Genomic DNA, 19,215 nt, shown 5'->3' with positions numbered 1-19,215 from the left:
CAGGCAGTAACGTCATGAAGTCCATTCATGAAGTGGGGGAGCTGATGACACAGGTGGTGCTGCGAGGAGGTGGTTTGCTGCCCACCACACCGACCCATCAGCCTGAGGGAGAAGTGGTGAAAACTCAAGCTGAACCTGAGAGGGAGGACATCATGGTCATGGACACAAAACTCAAGATCATTGAGATTCTACAGGTAGGACCCCTCCCCCCAAAGAAATTTACTCTCAAAGCCTAGCCTGAGTTCATATAGTGACCTCGCATTACTTCCTATAGTTTATTTTAAACGTGCGGCTGGACTACAGGATTTCCTGCCTGCTCTGTATTTTCAAACGCGAGTTTGATGAGAACAACCCCCAAAGAGACACCACCACCAGTGCCAATGGAACCAACAACGTTACGGCTCAGATGCCGGGTATTACACCACATCGTTTAACACTTGAGTCGTTTTCTGTTCTCATTAATCTGATAGGTGTTTCCTCCTTTTGATTTACTTCCAGGAAATTTAGACTTTGAGAACATTGAGGAACAAGCAGAAGGAATCTTTGGTGGAAGGTAGCTTAGAAATTTCCAGACCTGTTGCAGCTGCTTCACTAAAGCTTTACGTTTAATCTAGTTGCATCTATCAACGCGTTATTATTTTCTTCTCAAAGCGAGGAAAACTCTCCTCTAGACCTGGACGACCATGGAGGTCGCACATTCCTTCGGGTCCTGCTGCACCTGACCATGCACGACTACCCACCCCTTGTGTCTGGAGCTCTTCACCTGCTCTTCAGACACTTCAGCCAGAGACAGGAGGTCCTCATGGCCTTCAAACAAGTAAACTGACTGCACTCAAGCCTCTAGGACACCCATACACACATACGTAGCTGCAGCACAATGAGATGAGTCTTGCTTTTCTTTTTTAGGTCCAACTGTTGGTCACCAGTCAGGATGTTGAGAACTACAAGCAGATCAAGTCAGACCTGGACCAACTGCGCTCTATTGTGGAGAAGTCTGAACTGTGGGTTTACAAAAGGCAAGGAGAAGATGGGATGGATGGAGATGGACCTTCAGAGTCTGACAACAAAAAGAAGGTGCACTTTTTATTAGCTTCAGCATAAGGCATGTAGGATGTAAAGAGACAAAGCAGATCAACATGTTACAATTGTTCGGTTCTATAGGGAGATTCTCCCGGTTCAGATAGGAAGACATCAGAAAGCACCAGCAGTTACAACTACAGAGTTGTAAAAGAGGTATACCTCTTTTTCAAAGTGGTTTTATTTTAAATCTCTTTTTGTATCTAAACCCTGCTGCTGTCTTGTGTTTAGATCCTTGTTCGCCTCAGTAAGCTGTGTGTCCAGGAGGGATCTTCAGGAAGGAAGTGCAAGAAACAGCAGCAGAGGCTTCTGAGGAATATGGGAGCTCATAGTGTGGTGCTGGAGCTCCTGCAAATCCCCTATGAGAAGGTGCAAAACCCAGATTCTGACGTAAATCACAAAATAGTTTTAAGCTCTGCAGATATTTACAAATGAACTGTCCGTGATCTGTGCCAGGGGGAGGACGTTCAAATGCAGGACATCATGAAATTAGCTCATGAATTCCTGCAGAACTTCTGTGCAGGGAATCAACAGAACCAGGCTCTACTACATAAGCACATCAACCTATTTCTTAACCCAGGAGTGAGTACTGCAGCCATCTAAAATGTTGGCTTTTTTCCAGATAACACCACTGATCTGTGTGCTTCTTTCCATGGTCACAGATTCTGGAGGCAGTCACCATGCAGCACATCTTTATGAATAACTTCCAGCTGTGCAGTGAGATCAGTGAGCGAGTAGTTCAGCACTTCGTCCACTGTACAGAGACACATGGTCGACATGTGCAATACCTCAAATTTCTGCAGACCATCGTTAAAGCGGAAAACAAGTTCATCAAGAAGTGTCAGGACATCGTGATGGCAGAGGTCGGTTCAGTGTGGTCTACGGAAAAACCAGCCTGGTTTCAGAGCAGGCCTTGTGTGGTTTTTGCAGCCACCATATTTAGTTCTTCCAGTGCATTTTATACCCACATATGTCCATTCACTACAGCCTTGCCTTCTTTATCCCAACATGTACCTCCATGATTGCTCTTTTCGACTCAGCTGGTGAACTCTGGTGAAGATGTCCTGGTCTTCTACAACGACCGCGCCTCTTTCCAGACCCTGGTCCAGATGATGCGTTCAGAGCGGGACCGAATGGATGAGAGCAGTCCTCTGATGTATCACATCCACCTGGTTGAGCTGCTGGCTGTCTGCACCGAGGGCAAGAACGTCTACACTGAGATAAAGTGCAACTCCTTGCTTCCCCTGGATGATATTGTACGGGTTGTCACCCATGAGGACTGTATCCCAGAGGTATGATATACCCAACTTGATATGTATCAAAATATTTTTTGTTGAAATGCACCTTTTGCAAAACCAAAAATAAAATAAAAAACAGCAAACCAGTTACTTGTTTAGTAATTTGGTTAAATGTTAAAAGCTCTCATTCACTCGTTATATCAATAAATCTGCTGTGGTCGCTAGTATGAATGAATGTTTTCTGTGGAGAAAAACAAAACAAAACAAAAAAAACCATATATATATATGTATATATATATACATATATACATATATATATATATATATTAGGGATGTCCCGATCAGGTTTTTTTTGCTCCCAAGTTCGAGTCATTTGATTTTGAGAATCTGCCGATACCGAGTCCCGATCCGATACTTTCAATACATAAAAACAGAAAGACAGAAAGAAAGAAAAGGAAGAAACAGTTCCAGAATGTTCCTTATTTTTTATTTAATTGTCTTTTTATTTTTATTTTTAACAACAGATCACTTCTGTGAAGTAGCTTGAACAATCAAGTAATACATAACATAAATTCTTCACTTTTGGACTTTATTGCAAATATAAAAAGTCTAATATAAAAACAGATAGCACTTCAACTTAAAATACCTGGCAGGTGCCTATTTTGCCTCTGTCCCCAAAATGCTTAGATACGTCCCTGGGCATGGGACAGAGTTTTGAACATGATCTGAATTGTATCAACTATATAAATACTACATGCTGATACGTTATTGCTTTATATAGGTACAAATGTGTAGTGGGATCAATCTACCTACATTTTATGTTTTAAGAACTGTGTTTTGCTTTCTTGGTTTTTATTTTCCTATCTTCCTGTCCTGTCTGTCTCTTATCTATCTATCTATCTATCTATCTATCTATCTATCTATCTATCTATCTATCTATCTATCTATCTATCTATCTATCTGTCTATCTGTCTGTCTGTCTGTCTGTCTGTCTGTCTGTCTGTCTGTCTGTCTGTCTGTCTGTCTGTCTGTCTGTCTGTCTGTCTGTCTGTCTGTCTGTCTGTCTGTCTGTACAGATATATATACACAGACATACACACACATACACACACATATACAGGTCCTTCTCAAAAAATTTGCATATTGTGATAAAGTTCATTATTGTCTCTAATGTACTGATAAACATTAGACTTTCATATATATTAGATTCATTACACACAACTGAAGTAGTTCAAGCCTTTTATTGTTTCTAATATTGATGATTTTGGCATACAGCTCATGAAAACCCAAAATTCCTATCTAAAAAAATTTGCATATCATGAAAAGGTTCTCTAAATGGGCTATGAACCTAATCATCTGAATCAACTAATTAACTCTAAACACCTGCAAAAGATTCCTGAGGCTTTTAAAAACTCCCAGCCTGGTTCATCACTCAAAACCGCAATCATGGGTAAGACTGCCGACCTGACTGCTGTCCAGAATGCCATCATTGACACCCTCAAGCAAGAGGGTAAGACACAGAAAGAAATTTCTGAACGAATAGGCTGTTCCCAGAGGGCTGTATCAAGGCACCTCAGTGGGAAGTCTGTGGGAAGGGAAAAGCGTGGCGGAAAACGCTGCACAACGAGAAGAGGTGACCGGACCCTGAGGAAGATTGTGGAGAAGGACCGATTCTAGACCTTGGGGGACCTGCGGAAGCAGTGGACTGAATCTGGAGTAGAAACATCCAGAGCCACCGTGTACAGGCGTGTGCAGGAAATGGGCTACAGGTGCCGCATTCCCCAGGTCAAGCCACTTTTGTACCAGAAACAGCGGCAGAAGCGCCTGACCTGGGCTACAGAGAAGCAGCACTGGACTGTTGCTCAGTGGTCCAAAGTACTTTTTTCAGATGAAAGCAAATTTTGCATGTCATTCGGAAATCAAGGTGCCAGAGTCTGGAGGAGGACTGGGCAGAGGGAAATGCCAAAATGCCTGAAGTCCATTGTCGAGTACCCACAGTCAGTGATGGTCTGGGGTGCCATGTCAGCTGCTGGTGTTGGTCCACTGTGTTTTATCAAGGGCAGGGTCAATGCAGCTAGCTATCAGGAGATTTTGGAGCACTTCATGCTTCTGTCTGCTGAAAAGCTTTATGGAGATGAAGATTTCATTTTTCAGCACGACCTGGCGCCTGCTCACAGTGCCAGAACCACTGGTCAATGGTTTACTGACCATGGTATTACTGTGCTCAGTTGGCCTGCCAACTCTCCTGACCTGAACCCCAGAGAGAATCTGTGGGATATTGTGAAGAGAAAGTTGAGAGACGCAAGACCCAACACTCTGGATGAGCTTAAGGCCGCTATCGAAGCATCCTGGGCTTCCATAACACCTCAGCAGTGCCACAGGCTGATTACCTCCATGTCACGCTGCACTGAAGCAGTCATTTCTGCAAAAGGATTCCCAACCAAGTATTGAGTGCATAACTGAACATAATTATTTGAAGACTGACTTTTTTTGTTTTAAAAACACTTTTCTTTTAATGGTCGGATGAAATATGCTGATTTTTTGAGATAAGAATTTTGGGTTTTCATGAGCTGTATGGCAACATCATCAATATTAGAAACAATAAAAGGCTTCAACTTCTTCAGTTGTGCGTAACTAATCTAATATACATGAAAGTCTAATGTTTATCAGTACATTACAGACAATAATGAACTTTATCACAATATGCAAATTTTTTGAGGAGGACCTGTGTGTGTGTGTGCGTGTATGTATGTATGTATATATATATATATATATATATATTCCTCGTCGGAAATCGAGCTGACTGCAGTAGCGATCAGTATCCTCCAACCCGCTCGGAGTTTGCTAATGATCTATATTTCTGTTTGGATGTATGTCCAGCTCCATCCCCCTGCCTGTCGGCGCATTTAACCATTGAACCACTGGCTGTTCAGGTGCTGCTGCTGTCATTGCAGGAACGTGCGCAGTGTCGATAACTCGTCTCTTTTTGTGTCTCCTCTGTCTGTGCTGACGGGGCTGAATTCGCTGTGCGTCTCACGGCAGTGATGCACCTTTTGCGCAAAATGCGGACCTTCATGGAGCGCGTGTCCAACTTATCGGGAGTGGCTGCGTTGGGCACGGACCGTGGATGGCTGATGTTAGAGGGACAGATATTTTTTTAGAACTCGGCGATTTCGACTAATAAATGACCCGAAAATTTACCAGTGTGCACCGCCTAGAAAAAAGTATTTAAAAAAGGTATGCCGAGAGGTCAGAGAGTTTGAAGTGGCGGTGCATGTTGTTGCAATCCGAACCCACTGAAAGCACAGCTTTCAGTCCATATGTTCAGACTTTGGCCCATACATTTAGATTTTGGTCCATATATTCAGACTTCGGTTCATGTATTCAGAAGTATTCTGGTATAAATATATAATAATTTCCTGAGCGACATGCCATTGTGTGTGTGTGTGTGTGTGTATATATATATATATATATATATATATATATATATTAGTGGCGGGCCGGTACGCCTCTGTGTATTCGAATGTGTCGGTATGCCCCTGTCGGTCCGGTACGCACTTTCGTACGGGTTTCTACTCTAATTGTGCTGCATATTAACCTACAGCATGCTAACTGAACACATAGTGGAGCGCCGCAGAAGTTATGGCGAGCGACTCGGGAGAGGAAGAGCTCGAATATCCACCGTTGTCATTAAAGTCTCCTGTTTGGGAACACTAAGGCTTCCTGGTGAGACATGTAGCAATGAACACATGTATCCCCACATTGCCAAGCTAGCAAAATGCTACCTTGCCATACCAGCGTCCTCTGTCCCCAGCGAGAGGGGTTTTTCTACTGCTGGAGATATTGTAACAGCCAACAGATCTGCCCTATCTGCAGACAATGTGGACTAATTTCTGGCAAAAAACATGAAGGTTGAGTGAACCTAAAAAGGCAACAAGCTGGAACTCCTAATGTTGCAGAATGTTTTTGTTAACCTATTTCAATCTGAATAATTCCGTTTGTTCCTTCATTTACACTTTGTTCTTAAGAAAAACCAGCACAATTGTCATCTTGCAGATTCTTAAATAAATATTTAAACTTGCATATATTTATTTTTTATCTTATTTTTTCTCAGACTACATGTTAAAGAGTTTTCAAGAGATTATCAGAATAGTTGCACTTTAAAAATTCTTAGTTTTGCTTGTATGCACAAAATAATTTTTGATTTCAGTAGTTAAGCCAGCTCTTTTAGTTGCACTTTATTTGTAAAGAGCAAGTCAAATGTTGATGCTGCATTTTTCCAATAATAAAATATTGAAACCAGTCTATATTTTTATGTTAAACATTATGTATGTTAATTTTTATTTACTGGGAATGTCTCGCAGAATGTCATGCAAGTAAATGTTCAACTTAAATGTAAATAAAGAATTTACTGTTTACCCAAAAGCGTTTTTAATTTTTTTTACTGTACCGAAAATGTACCGAACCGTAATATTAAGCCAAGGTATGTACTGAACCGGGATGTCAGGCGTACGGCACACCCCTAATATATATACCGTATATAATGTGTGTGTGTGTGTGTTAGCATTTTTTAACGTTTGTATTCTTACCAGGTGAAGATCGCCTATATCAACTTTCTTAACCACTGTTATGTGGACACAGAGGTGGAGATGAAGGAGATCTATACATCCAACCACATGTGGAAGCTGTTTGAGAACTTCCTGGTAGACATTTGCAGGGTAAGACAAAGTATTTTCACACAATCTGAACATCATACCAAAGCATGCAGACAACAAACATATAGGTCATCATATTGTGGTTTTTACCTCATGCTGTTGTTATCTCTGCTATTTTCTAGGTTTGCAACAACACTAGTGACAGGAAGCATGCAGACACCATGCTGGAGCGCTATGTAACCGAGACTATCATGAGCATCGTCACATGTTTCTTCAGTTCACCTTTCTCTGACCAGAGCACAAGCTTGCAGGTAAATGGTTAAGGATTCCGTTTACATAATACAAGCAGTCACTTGAGTTTGCTCTAAAGAGGCTGAGCCAACATGACACTCTCCCCTGTACACAGATGGCACGTCATATGTATGTAAGTAATGAAAACCCCAGTTCTGTATCCACCTTTGGGTGTGTTCTTTTAGTATTCCATCTGAATGATGAAAAAGGATCCACGGTGTTGGTTTTAATGTTTCCACTGATTAGTCAGCACATAGACTCCTTCCCAGATGTGTTGGTGTGTTGCACAAGGTTTTTCTGGATTGTGGTTCAGATCCTGCACTGATGCAATGTGTTCTGTGGCTGTTTCTGGTTCCCCATACCTTTTACAATAAAACATGTCCATTATCCTCCTTAGATTTCCAAATCCTTTGAACAGAAACAGTACAGTAGAGGAAGGTTTCTGCTTAAAGGACATCATTTTGCTGTTTGTTTTGTGGAGTTAGTTTGTTTTGCATTGGTTCCAATAGAAAATGTAGAATCTCCTTTTTGAATTAGTTTGCACTTTATGATTTAGTGACATTTTTCCATTTCTCCTGTAACAGGCAGCCATTCTTGGAAAGTTAACAGAGGTATTTGTTGCGCTTAAAAGTCATTTCCAAGTAGAAATTAGCTTTATTTTTTACGTTGTGTTGAGTCATGTTCAGGGTTTGTTGACCTGCTGGACCTGACGTTGTTGGCCTGTCTGCTAGGAATAAGTATCCCTACAGTGTCTTGAATTTTACCTTTATTTCTTTTATTTATAAACGTATGTTTCATGAGGATGAAACTGCTTGAGATGAAACATCTCGTGTTCGAGGGGGTCCTCTTACCTTACAGTCCTCTTATCTTACATCAAATAAACTCAAGATAGCTTATTAATATATAGCGTTAATGAACTACATATCTAGGAATTAAAGGCTGTTGCTAACAGCTTGTGTTTTAATTCCTAAGAAGATCAAACAAATTAACGAATGAAATTTACATGCGCATATATATATATATATATATATATATATATATATATATATATATATATATATATATATATATAACAGCCATAAATTCATACACCAACTTGCTTGGTCTATGTTAATCAAAAGATTATAATATTTATTTTTAAAGATTTAATTTAATAGCAAATGTTTTTGTTATTTCAGAAGATCTAAAGATCTTTGCTTGTTCAGTGATCAATATACACCCATTCCATGTTAATTTCAAGATAGAGTCAAGTTTAAAAAGGTTAAGAAATGTATTACTAAACAATTTAAACATACAATTTAAAAGACAATTTATAAAAGCTTTGGTATTAAAAACAACCCTGTGTTTGGATGAATCTAAGGTGAAGTGTGTTTTGTTTGTGGGTGAAGCAATGTCTCAGAATGTGTATCTTGGAGAAAGGATGCGTTCTGGGTGAAAAAGAATGTGGTTTTGTCAATAAGCTAAGTTGTTCCTCTTAAAGAGCATTCAGACGCAATCTGTGTTCTACCTCACCATTAGGCGACCCTCGTCGTGGATCCGGAGGTCAGAGGAGGATGTTGAACAGCCTCAGGTTAATGGGTCCGGTAGAGAAGACCGATGGTACCGACTTGTTCCAGTCCTAGAGATGCCGCAGGCACACAGGTGGAATTGGTTTGCATCTGCAGATTCTTCAGAGGATCTTTCATGGATGTACAATCAAAGAGTCGGAGTACCCAACCCGGTTGGTTACCGGGGTCCCACCCTGGAGCCAGGCCTGGGGTTGGGGCCTGTGAGCGAGCGGTTGGTGGCCGGGCTTTCGCCCATGGGGCCCGGCCGGGCCCACCCCGAATCGGATACAGGGACTCATCCAACTGTGGATCCACCACCCGCAGGAGGAACATGAAGGGTCCGGTGCAGTGTGGATAGGGTGGCAGACCGAGGCGGGAGCCTTGGCGGTCCGATCCCTGGACAAGGAAACTGGTTTTTGGGACATGGAACGTCACCTCGCTGGCGGGAAAGGAGCAGGAGCTTGTGGCAGAGGTTGAGCAGTACCGGCTAGATATAGTCGGACTCACCTTGACCCATAGCATTGGCTCTGGAACCCAAGTCCTTGAGAGGGGTTGGGCACTCTACTTTGCTGGAGTTGCTCCGGGTGAGAGGCGGAGGGCTGGGGTTGGCTTTTTGTTAGCCCCAAGACTCTCTGCCTTTGTGTTGGTGTTTACCCCGGGGAACGAGAGGGTAGCTTCCCTGTGCCTTCGGGTCGGGGAACGAGTCCTGACTGTTTTTTGTGCTTATGGGCCAAATATCAGTTCAGAGTACCCACCCGTTTTGAAGTCCCTGGGATGAGTGCTAGATAGTGCTCCATCAGGGGACTCCATTATCCTGCTGGGGGACTTCAATGCTCAAGTGGGCAATGACAGCATGACCTGGAGGGGTGTGATTGGGAGGAACGGCCCGCCTGATTGGAACTCGAGTAGTGTTTCATTATTGGACTTCTGTGCAAGCCGCAGTTTGGCCATAACAAACATCATGTTCGAACATAAGGATGCCCATCGGTACACTTGGTACCAGGGCGGCCTAGGTCGCAGGTCAATGATAGACTTTGTAGTCGTATCATCTGACCTGAGGCCATATGTTTTGGACACCCAAGAGAAGGGAGGAGCGGAGCTGTCAACTGATCACCACCTGGTGGTGATTTGGGTCAGATGGCAGGGGAAGATGTCGCGTAGACCTGGCAGACCCAAACGCATAGTGAGGGTCTGCTGGGAACGCCTGGCAGAAGAACGGTCTTCAACTCCCACCTCCGGCAGAGCTTTGACCACGTCCCGAGAGAAGTGGGAGTCATTGACTCCTAGTGGGCCTTGTTCCACTCTGCGATTGTTGAGGTGGCTGTTGCTAGCTGTGGTCGCAAGGTGGCCGGTGCCAGTCGTGGTGGCAACCCCTGTACCCGCTTGTGGACACCAGAGGTTCGGGGAGCTGTCAGGCTGAAGAAGGAGGCCTACAGGGCATGGCTGGTCTGTGGGTCTCTGGTGTGGTACCGGATAGCCTAGCGGGGTGCAGCAGTGGCAGTTGCCGAGGAAAAATCTCGGGCGTAGAAGGAGTTTGGTGAGGCCATGGAGAAAGACTATTGATCGGCTCCAAAGAGGTTCTGGCAAACTGTCCAGTGCCTCAGGAGAGAAGGGCAGCAACTCGATCACACTGTTAACAGTGGGGATGGGGAGGTGCTGACGTCAACTGGGGCTGTAGTCGGACGGTGGAAGGAATAATTTGAGGAGCTCCTCAATCCCACCTATGCACATTCTGAGAAGGAACCAGAGCCGGGAGACCTGGGGATGGACTGTCCAGTCTCGGGGGCAGAAGTTACTGAGGTAATCAAACAACAACACAGCGGCGGAGCCCCAGGGGTGGATGAAATTCGCCCTGGGTATCTCAAGCCTATGGATGTTGTAGGGATGTCGTGATTAATATGTCTCTGCAACAATGCGTGGTCATCGGGGCAGTTCCTGTGGAGTGGCTGACCGGGGTGGTGGTCCCCATCTTTAAGAAGGGTGACCTGAGGGTGTGTTCCAACTATAGGGGATCACATTCCTCAGCCTTCCTGGAAAGGTCTACTCCAAGGTACTGGAGAGGAGGGTCTGATCGATAGTTGAATCTCAGATTGAGGAGGATCAATTTGGTTTTCATCCTGGCCGTGGAACTGTGGACCAGCTCTATACCCTTGCAAGGGTGATGGAGGGGGCATGGGAGTTTGCCCAACCAATCCACATGTATTTTGTGGATTTGGAGAAGGCTTATGACCGTGTCCCCAGGGGCACCCTGTGGGGGACGCTCCAGGAGTGTGGGGTGGGTGGCTTTCTGTTGAGGGCCATTCAGTCCCTTTACCAGAGGAGTACGAGTTTCGTCCGCATAACCGGTAGTTAGTCTGACCTGTTCCGGTGAGGGTTTGACTCAGCCAGGGCTGCCCTTTGTCACCGGTCCTGTTCTTTACCTTATGGACAGAATTTCTAGGCGTAGCCGTGGTGTGGAGTGTGTCGAGTTTGGTGGCAGGAGAATCTCGTCTCTGCTTTTTGCGGATGATGTGGTCCTCCTAGCTTCATCCATCTCTGACCTTCAGTTCTTGCTGGGTAGGTTTGCGGCCAAGTGTGAAGCGGCTGGGATGAGGATCAGCACCTCCAAATCTGAGACCATGGTTCTCGACCGGAAAAGGGTGGCTTGCCAATTCCGGGTCTGGAGAGAGGTCCTACCTCAAGTGGAGGAGTTTAAGTATCTCGGGGTCTTGTTCACGAGTGAGGGTTGGAGGGATCGGGAGATCAACAGGCAGATTGGTTCAGCATCTGCAGTGATGTGGATGCTGAGCCAATCTGTCGTGGTGAAGAGGGAACTGAGCCAGAAAGTCAGGCTCTCGATTTACAGGTCGATCTATGTCCCAATCCTCACCTATGGTCATGAGCTTTGGGTAATGACCGACAGAACGAGATCACGGATACAAGTGGCCGAAATGAGTTTCCTCCATAGGGTGGCCGGGCTCAGCCTTAGAGATATGGTGAGGAGCTCGGACAGTCGGGAGCGACTTGGAGTAGAACCACTACTCCTTCGCATCGAAAGGAGTCAATTAAGGTGGTTTGGGCATCTGGTCAGGATGCCTCCTGGATGCCTCCCTGGGGAGGTGTTTCGGGCATGTCCTGCCGACAGGAGGCCCTCGGGTCGACCCAGGACACGTTGGAGAGGTTACATCTCCAATCTGGTCCGGGAATGCCTTGGGGTCCTGCCGGAGGAGCTGGTGGAGGTGGCCGGGGAGAGGACTGTCTGGAGCTCCCTTGTTGGGATGCTGCCCCCGCGAACCGGACCCGGATAAGCGGAGGAAGATGAGATGAGAAGAGACGAGATTCTTAAGGAATCTCGTAGCATCATCTTTGTTCTGCAGGTGTCGTTTTGTTGTGTTGGAGCAATTTCCGCCAGCGTGACAGAATTTGCTTGTTTGGTTAAAGAGCGTTGGGCGGCCGTCCCAACCTTCTCTAGAACTCCCTTGCAACTGACGAGAGTTCTGTTTTAAAAGATGGTTATTATCATTTCTAACGAATCAGGTTTTGACATGTAGAAGGAAGAATTAACAAACCCTCAGAAACACGCCTCCCTGAAGATAGAAAATTCTGGTGTTATCGGAAAAGATCATGTGAGTGCAGTTACCTTTAACTTAGTTACTGTGACCTGTGTGAGCTGACTAAGTGCACATGATTCTTGTCATAGTTAAACATTACTGATAATCATAAATAATTATTAACCAAAGAATAATAATTAATTTCAGTAATTAAACACAGTTATAATGAACCTTGATGATCAGCAGTAAAAAGAGTTTATTTAAATGATTTTTTTTTTAAATCTTGAAATGTCCTCTTCTTGCTGTGGATGAAATAGCAGTCAGATAAGCAGCCAGCTGCATAGATTAAAGGAGTGGTAGCAGACTTTATGTCTGCTGTGCAGGACTCTATTGCAGATTGGAGTAGTAGCCAGGGCAAGGTGACCCAGGCTGTGCATCTGACCTGTGAGTCTTAAAACTCATCCTATCCAGGTGAGTAACTGAAATCCAGTCTGTAAGAGAAGAACAACTAGTGCCCACTCTAGTTGGATCAGCATTCAATTGAGTAAAATTTGAGCTTTTTAAGAGATTACATTCTGCGAGGGTGGATTGATCAAGGCAATTTAACTCATTCACTGCCAGCCGTTTCCTGATCAGTAAAGTCCTTCACTGCCAGCGTTTTTCAGTTTTTACAGTTTTTTTAAGAGTTACAGAACATTGTGCGCTAGGATGATGCCAAAACTAACAAAACACACCTCTTACATCAGGAAGAATCTGACCGTTTCGAGTGTTATCCGTTCTTTCATAATCCGTTGTCGAATTGTGATCGACAAAAGCTTTTCCGGTTCGCGCCTCACTTTTTTTACAGCAGTGGCCCAAAACGATCTTCTAACACATGGATTTTCTGCTTCCTGATCACATGACGTGTGACTTACGCGGATGAAGATCGGCTTTAGAGCTGGGATGTTTGTTCTCACGGTGCGGAGGCTCGTTCCGACACCCACAGAGTAAAATAATGCAAATGACGACTGTAGTGCTGATATCGCACTTACGATACATTTGCGATGTACTGTGCAGCCCTACTAGATTCCCAGTAAAGCCTTATGGGACATGAAGAAGAACAAAGCAGCTGTGAGAACACATATGCCAATGGGGAACTGGCCATCACAAGGACTGTGACATTTCCCCGTGGCCTGGCGCCAAACCTGTGTTTACAGTCCAGAGGAGGGGGGTTCTGGGTTAGACACTACCTGGATGGGGCGGGGCAGTGCATGATGGTGCAAAACTTTTCCATCCAGCTATTTGCAACAGCTTTGTTGACCTGAAGAGGAGCTGCAGCTCAGAGGGAAGAATGCATGTGTTGCAGAATTTACTTTGGGGCATTTTTGATGAGGAAATAACATTATAACATGATCAAAAGATCTGAAAGTGAATTTAAAACCAATGTTCTTTTCTTCTTTCCTGATGTTTTTGTTTCTTCATAATTTGATTTGATTTTTCTTACAGACTCGCCAGCCAGTATTTGTTCAGCTGCTTCAGGGAGTGTTTAGGGTGTACCACTGTAGCTGGCTTAACCCTGTTCAGAAGGCCTCGGTCGAGGCCTGCATTAAAGTGCTGTCAGACGTGGGTAAGCAGTGAAACACCACTGATAGCTGAGTAAGCTCTCTGTTTTGATGATGATGATGATGATGTAATGTACTCATACTTCATATCGCATTTCTGTCTTTTTCAGCAAAGAGCAGAGCGATAGCCATTCCTGTAGATCTCGACAGTCAGGTGAACAACTTGTTTGTCAAGTCCAATAATCTTGTGCAGAAGAGCATCCTCAACTGGAAACTATCTACTAAAAACACATCAAGACAAGACTCGAGTCTTTCTGGGTCTAAAGACTACAGAAACATCATCGAGAGGCTACAGGTTTGTAGCAAAACATCAGACCACTTTCTACACCAATGAGCAGTGTTGGGGAGTAACGGAATACGTATACAGCCATTACGTATTTTGAATACTAATTATGAGTAACTGTATATTCCTACATTTACTATTTTTAAACATGGTATTTAGAATAGAGTTACGTTCGTAATACCATTGGAATACTTCTGTGTTTTACACTCGAAAGATGAATAAATACATTTTGGCAATGCGCATCTGCATTGTGTAGAATATATAGTCTAGCCACAGTCCATTGACGGCTCTCAGTTGTGGGGCGATATTTACGGTTGTCTTTTAAACTATCTATGCATGCTGTTGTATAACAACCAATGTGACGTACTCACCGCTACAGATGTCAGTCAAACTACATGCTCCCACTTGGAAGTATTCCAAGTATTTAGACTATAATACCACCTGGATTAATGGAATATGTTACAAAATACATTTTAAAGCAAGTATTCAGTATTCTGTAACTAAATACATTTACACAGTATTCTCCCCAACACAGCCAATGAGGCTCATGGACACTATCCCTTAAAGGAGCCAGATCATGCTATTTGAAGTCTTTGAGAGCAGAGGTAGACACAATCTATGATAAAATTATTCCGTTGGCACTATTAAGATGCCATTTTATTGTAAATGAGTTATTTTTGTCAACCTCGATTTGTACCCAGAAATCAATAGTATGTTTCAGTATGGCTCTGCACACGACTGTTTCGACAAAACTCGCCTACAAACGTGTCTAAGTATTGTAATGGCTATGGCAGTCCAGTGGGTGTGCCTTGGTACTCTTAACCACTGGACTGCCAAGTCTGTTACAAAATAATATTCGCTTAACACACAAATCCTGTGGTGGCCATTACGTGCATCGTTGTGGACACGTCGTTTACCGCGGTGTTTTGTCCTCAGTGCAGAAGTACTTTATCAGAATATCCACTCAGCTACCGGTCAAGGTTTAAAGTACCATTAGTCCTCACACATTTGACCCATTCCCTGGTGAGTTGCAGCAGTGGCTGTGCTCGGGATCTATTTGATGGTTTAACCCCCAATCCAACCTCCTAAAGCCAGAGGCTGGGGCACACCGGAGACAGATGTGCCACGTCACGCCGCGCCATCATTTTAAATAGAAGCCATTATAGTTACTGAGAGTGGCTACATGGAGGGTGCAGCGTTGTGTCCCAGAAGCGCTGGTCTGTGCTGAAGATGAGTGCCAGGCTGTTTACAACATTGTGTAGTACTTTACAACAGCCATTACGACGCAGAACGGCTTTACGGCCCAAACCCAACCGCCGTCATAAACCAAACTGCAGCAGCGTACCAAAAGGCCAAGTGTCATCAAAATGACCACAAGTTGACTTTTACTTTACAGGCCAACTTTTTCATACCGTGGTGCCGATTTGAAAAAAAGAGCTTGAGCCAATATTCTTAACAAATCCTGCGTGTGTCATGTGCCGTCAAGGCTGCAAGATGCAGGAGTTCTTATCTTCTACTCTCAGAATAAAGTTCCCTGACATAAATAACTTCAAAACTTCATATAATCATATTTTGTTGAATGAACAATATGTTTAAATACAAAGTCTTTGATTAATGTGTCCTATATTTTACATTGTGGGTTGAAATTAATATTTTTCCTCTAATGATTTATTTCAGGTCTTAAATTACACCAGATCAGTAATTGTTGAATTATTAATTAATCTATAAGTATGAACACAGTAATGTTATAATATTATTATTAATATTTAACATTTTCACTTCATTCTAAGAGAATCAGTCCCTCACTCAGATACTTAGAGGTTAACTCTGAGGTCTTTGGTAATGCCCTTTTAAACCTGTCAAATTCATATTTGTCTAAATTTGTCAACAACAGTTAATAAATATAGGGATCACTTCCTGATCCCCAGTTGTTCACCAGCTCACTTGGTTAGGCCGGGTGAGCAATGCATTTGGGACCGTCATCTATTCTGACCTAGGTCAAAGCCTCTCTGCAACGCTTGAGAGTGATATCAGACACAACAACACACCTCAGACGTAGAGCGTCTAAATTGCAGATCCTGGTAGTATCTTCTGGTCGGTGATATCTGAATTCAAAGGGAGCTACGACTGTTTAAGATTCCTGCAACTATGACGTCCGGTGAAATCACCACTCAGGCTACCTCATCCCTGGACCGCTAAAGGAGAATCTGCACAATGGTGTTGGATGGTTTTCTGAATATTCCATAGTTTATTAAATGTAGCATCCAGGAATGCAGTTTTCATCTACAGTTTGACCTTTTCAGTAACCGGTCATCTACATACATGTGTCTGTTAATATATTAAGCTTAAAAGCAACAATATTAACCCCCAATTTCTTACAAAACCATACAGTCAAACTGATTTTACATCCCAGATACTTAATAAGGTTTTGCTAAAACAATCTAGCTTGCATTCCATCATGATTATAATATTCAGTCAAATATTCAAAGACCAATCAGATTGATAATTCATATTTATATGGAATATCACATCTTATTGATGATTTAATTTAATAAATGTATCAAAAATCCTCCACCACACTAGCCTAGTGAACTAGACCAAATTCTTAGTCTGGCTTGCCAGGCTACCACTACACCGCGTGGGTTTAAGATCAGAGACTAGCTTCATGGGGAGGAGAAATGCCTGATGATGCACATGGGCTACTGTTGTCTGTTTGCAGGCAGGAAATCAAATTGAAGCTGAGGCAAGAAAAGGCATGAATGCAGCCAAACTAGATTTTGTGTTTATTTCTCACGAGAAAATAACAATACCACTTGATAAAAAGCTCCAAAAAGTTAATTTACCATGATATGGCTCCTCAACGCTGTCGTCTTCACAGATTTTGCAAAAAAATACAAGACTGCGTTGCTGTTGAATGAGAATGATAATAGTATTTTTATAGCCTGTCCTTTATTCATTGGGTTTACCTTTTTTAATTCTTTGCTGCAGAAAAAAAACCACATTTAGTTTCGTTATGGCCTTTTGCTACAGAAACACAGATGAAAAGTGTTTTACATCTTCCATAAAACAATTAAGATTCTTAAGTTAATGCTGGTCAACAGCTGGCTTCATTCTGAGTGTGACGTAATGCTTTTGGTAGCTCTGACTGCGGCATACACAATTCATTAGAAGGAGCATTAGGAATTGTTTTCAGTAAATGCACCAAGTTGCCCCACCCAACTTGTAACACATGACTCAGTTTTCACTGGAAGTCTTCAAACTCACTGACCCGTCTGGTTTGGTTCGGCTCTTATCTCAAGCCAACACTCACACATGCAGTACAGGCGCACACGTGCGCAAGTGTATGCTCACACACACACACACACACACACACACACACACACACACACACACACACACACACGAAACATCAGGCTTGACGCTCAATTTGCCCAAAAACAAACTATGTATTATGATACCTATGTAGTCTAATATTATCAAAGTAGAGATAAAGAAGGGTAATAGTTGAGTTTCACGTTTAAATAATCCTTTTTCTTTGATTCTCTGGTGTATTTGTATCTTATGAATCTTATGTTATAACCTGCAGTTAGTGTGATTAAATTTTAAAGTTGTTTTTTAACTGTCATTGTGATTCGTTGGTGGGATTTGATCACATTTCTTGAGAAAATTACCTACATTTCTTTTGGTGAATGGCCTGTATTTGTTTAATGCTTTCCACAACTCCCCAAGGCACCTCACAACACAATCAGTCGTCCACCCATTCACACACACATTCACACACTGGTGATAATAAGCTACGATGTAGCCGCAGCTGCTTTGGAGGGCACTGACAGACGTGAGACTGCCAAACACTAGCATCACCGGCCCCTCCAACCACCACCAGCATTTAGTGTCTTGCCCAAGAACACAACAGCAGCATTCTCTAGCAGGAGCTGGGATCGAACCTACAACCTTCCGACTACAAGACAACCTACTACACCTCCTGAGCTACTGCCGCCAAGGAATTTTTCAGGAATATCAGACTAGGAATTGTTATAATATTTTGTGGATGAAAAAATAAAATGAGCCTGAATTCTGATTTTACCAGAATATTTCCACATCAAAAATTTAAAAAAGATTAGAAATAAAAGAATAACATTTATATGTGAAGACATGTTTTCACATATTTAGAGTAAAATGTCAAAGAGCAAGATATATTTTATTTTACATGTACATAAATACATGAAGGGTAAATTATAAAATGAATAGAAACATTTATTTTGATTCATTAATTGTTTAGTATATTTTTTCCTCCTCCTCCTCAGGACATTGTGTCTGCACTAGAGGACCGTTTGAGGCCGCTGGTCCAGGCTGAGCTCTCGGTCCTGGTGGACGTCCTGCATCGTCCAGAGCTGCTCTTCCCTGAAAATACAGATGCACGCAGGAAATGTGAAAGTGGAGGATTCATATCAAAGTATGTCTGTATGTCTTATGATGGTGACATTATTGATAGTCAGAACAATGAGTAAGTACAGTAGGCATGATGAGTGCCTCACTTCATCTGCCTCTCTTCTTACCCAGATGCACCATCACTCTGGAACAGGGTCCATCTGGATTCATCAGATCAGTTTTTAATAAAGTGTTGGACAGTTCTTAACCCAGTTTTAGTCATTTCTGCATCTCATTAGATGATGCCTAAGTTCTGACCCTTCTCAAACAGACTTACATATTTTCCACGACCACCAGATTTGCCTATCTATTTGCTTGGTTAAATCCACTTGGTGACCATTTTTTAGCCAGGTAGTGTATAAAATATAGCTGGGTTTAACTCTCTTCAACTTAAACATTTGTCTCTGTTAGATGATGAAGCATCAAATCTTTGTAGGAATAATAAATGTTTTTTTCTTTGTTCATTCTCCTGCTTTAGACTCAGAACTTAGTACATGATATATATATATAAATACATATATATATATATATATATATATATATATATATATATATATATATACAT

General features: G+C 42.7%; 1 protein-coding gene across 7 annotated transcripts in view; it reads left to right on the top strand.

Moving 5' to 3' along the window:
* itpr1b (inositol 1,4,5-trisphosphate receptor, type 1b) overlaps nucleotides 1-19,215 on the top strand; it is a 206,723-nt gene that overhangs the window by 68,561 nt on the left and 118,947 nt on the right. For 4 of the 7 annotated variants that reach the window (XM_054748811.2, XM_015959905.3, XM_015959911.3 and 1 more), the window contains exons 24-38: nucleotides 4-194; nucleotides 275-413; nucleotides 499-553; nucleotides 652-817; nucleotides 907-1,074; nucleotides 1,162-1,233; nucleotides 1,309-1,446; nucleotides 1,534-1,659; nucleotides 1,740-1,940; nucleotides 2,118-2,369; nucleotides 6,908-7,033; nucleotides 7,153-7,281; nucleotides 13,824-13,944; nucleotides 14,050-14,234; nucleotides 18,527-18,675. In XM_054748811.2, coding sequence (XP_054604786.2) covers nucleotides 4-194; nucleotides 275-413; nucleotides 499-553; nucleotides 652-817; nucleotides 907-1,074; nucleotides 1,162-1,233; nucleotides 1,309-1,446; nucleotides 1,534-1,659; nucleotides 1,740-1,940; nucleotides 2,118-2,369; nucleotides 6,908-7,033; nucleotides 7,153-7,281; nucleotides 13,824-13,944; nucleotides 14,050-14,234; nucleotides 18,527-18,675 — 2,218 coding nt within the window. Of the gene's footprint in view, nucleotides 195-274; nucleotides 414-498; nucleotides 554-651; nucleotides 818-906; nucleotides 1,075-1,161; nucleotides 1,234-1,308; nucleotides 1,447-1,533; nucleotides 1,660-1,739; nucleotides 1,941-2,117; nucleotides 2,370-6,907; nucleotides 7,034-7,152; nucleotides 7,282-7,376; nucleotides 7,395-13,823; nucleotides 13,945-14,049; nucleotides 14,235-18,526; nucleotides 18,676-19,215 lie in introns of all 7 variants that reach the window. The other 3 variants (XM_015959904.3, XM_015959908.3, XM_054748785.2) reach the window with 2 other exon arrangements.

This window comes from Nothobranchius furzeri, chromosome 3 (genome assembly GCF_043380555.1).
Source record: "Nothobranchius furzeri strain GRZ-AD chromosome 3, NfurGRZ-RIMD1, whole genome shotgun sequence".
NCBI classification, from domain to species: domain Eukaryota; kingdom Metazoa; phylum Chordata; class Actinopteri; order Cyprinodontiformes; family Nothobranchiidae; genus Nothobranchius; species Nothobranchius furzeri.
Note: the sequence above shows the minus strand (reverse complement) of the source record. Positions and strands in the feature narration are given on the sequence as shown.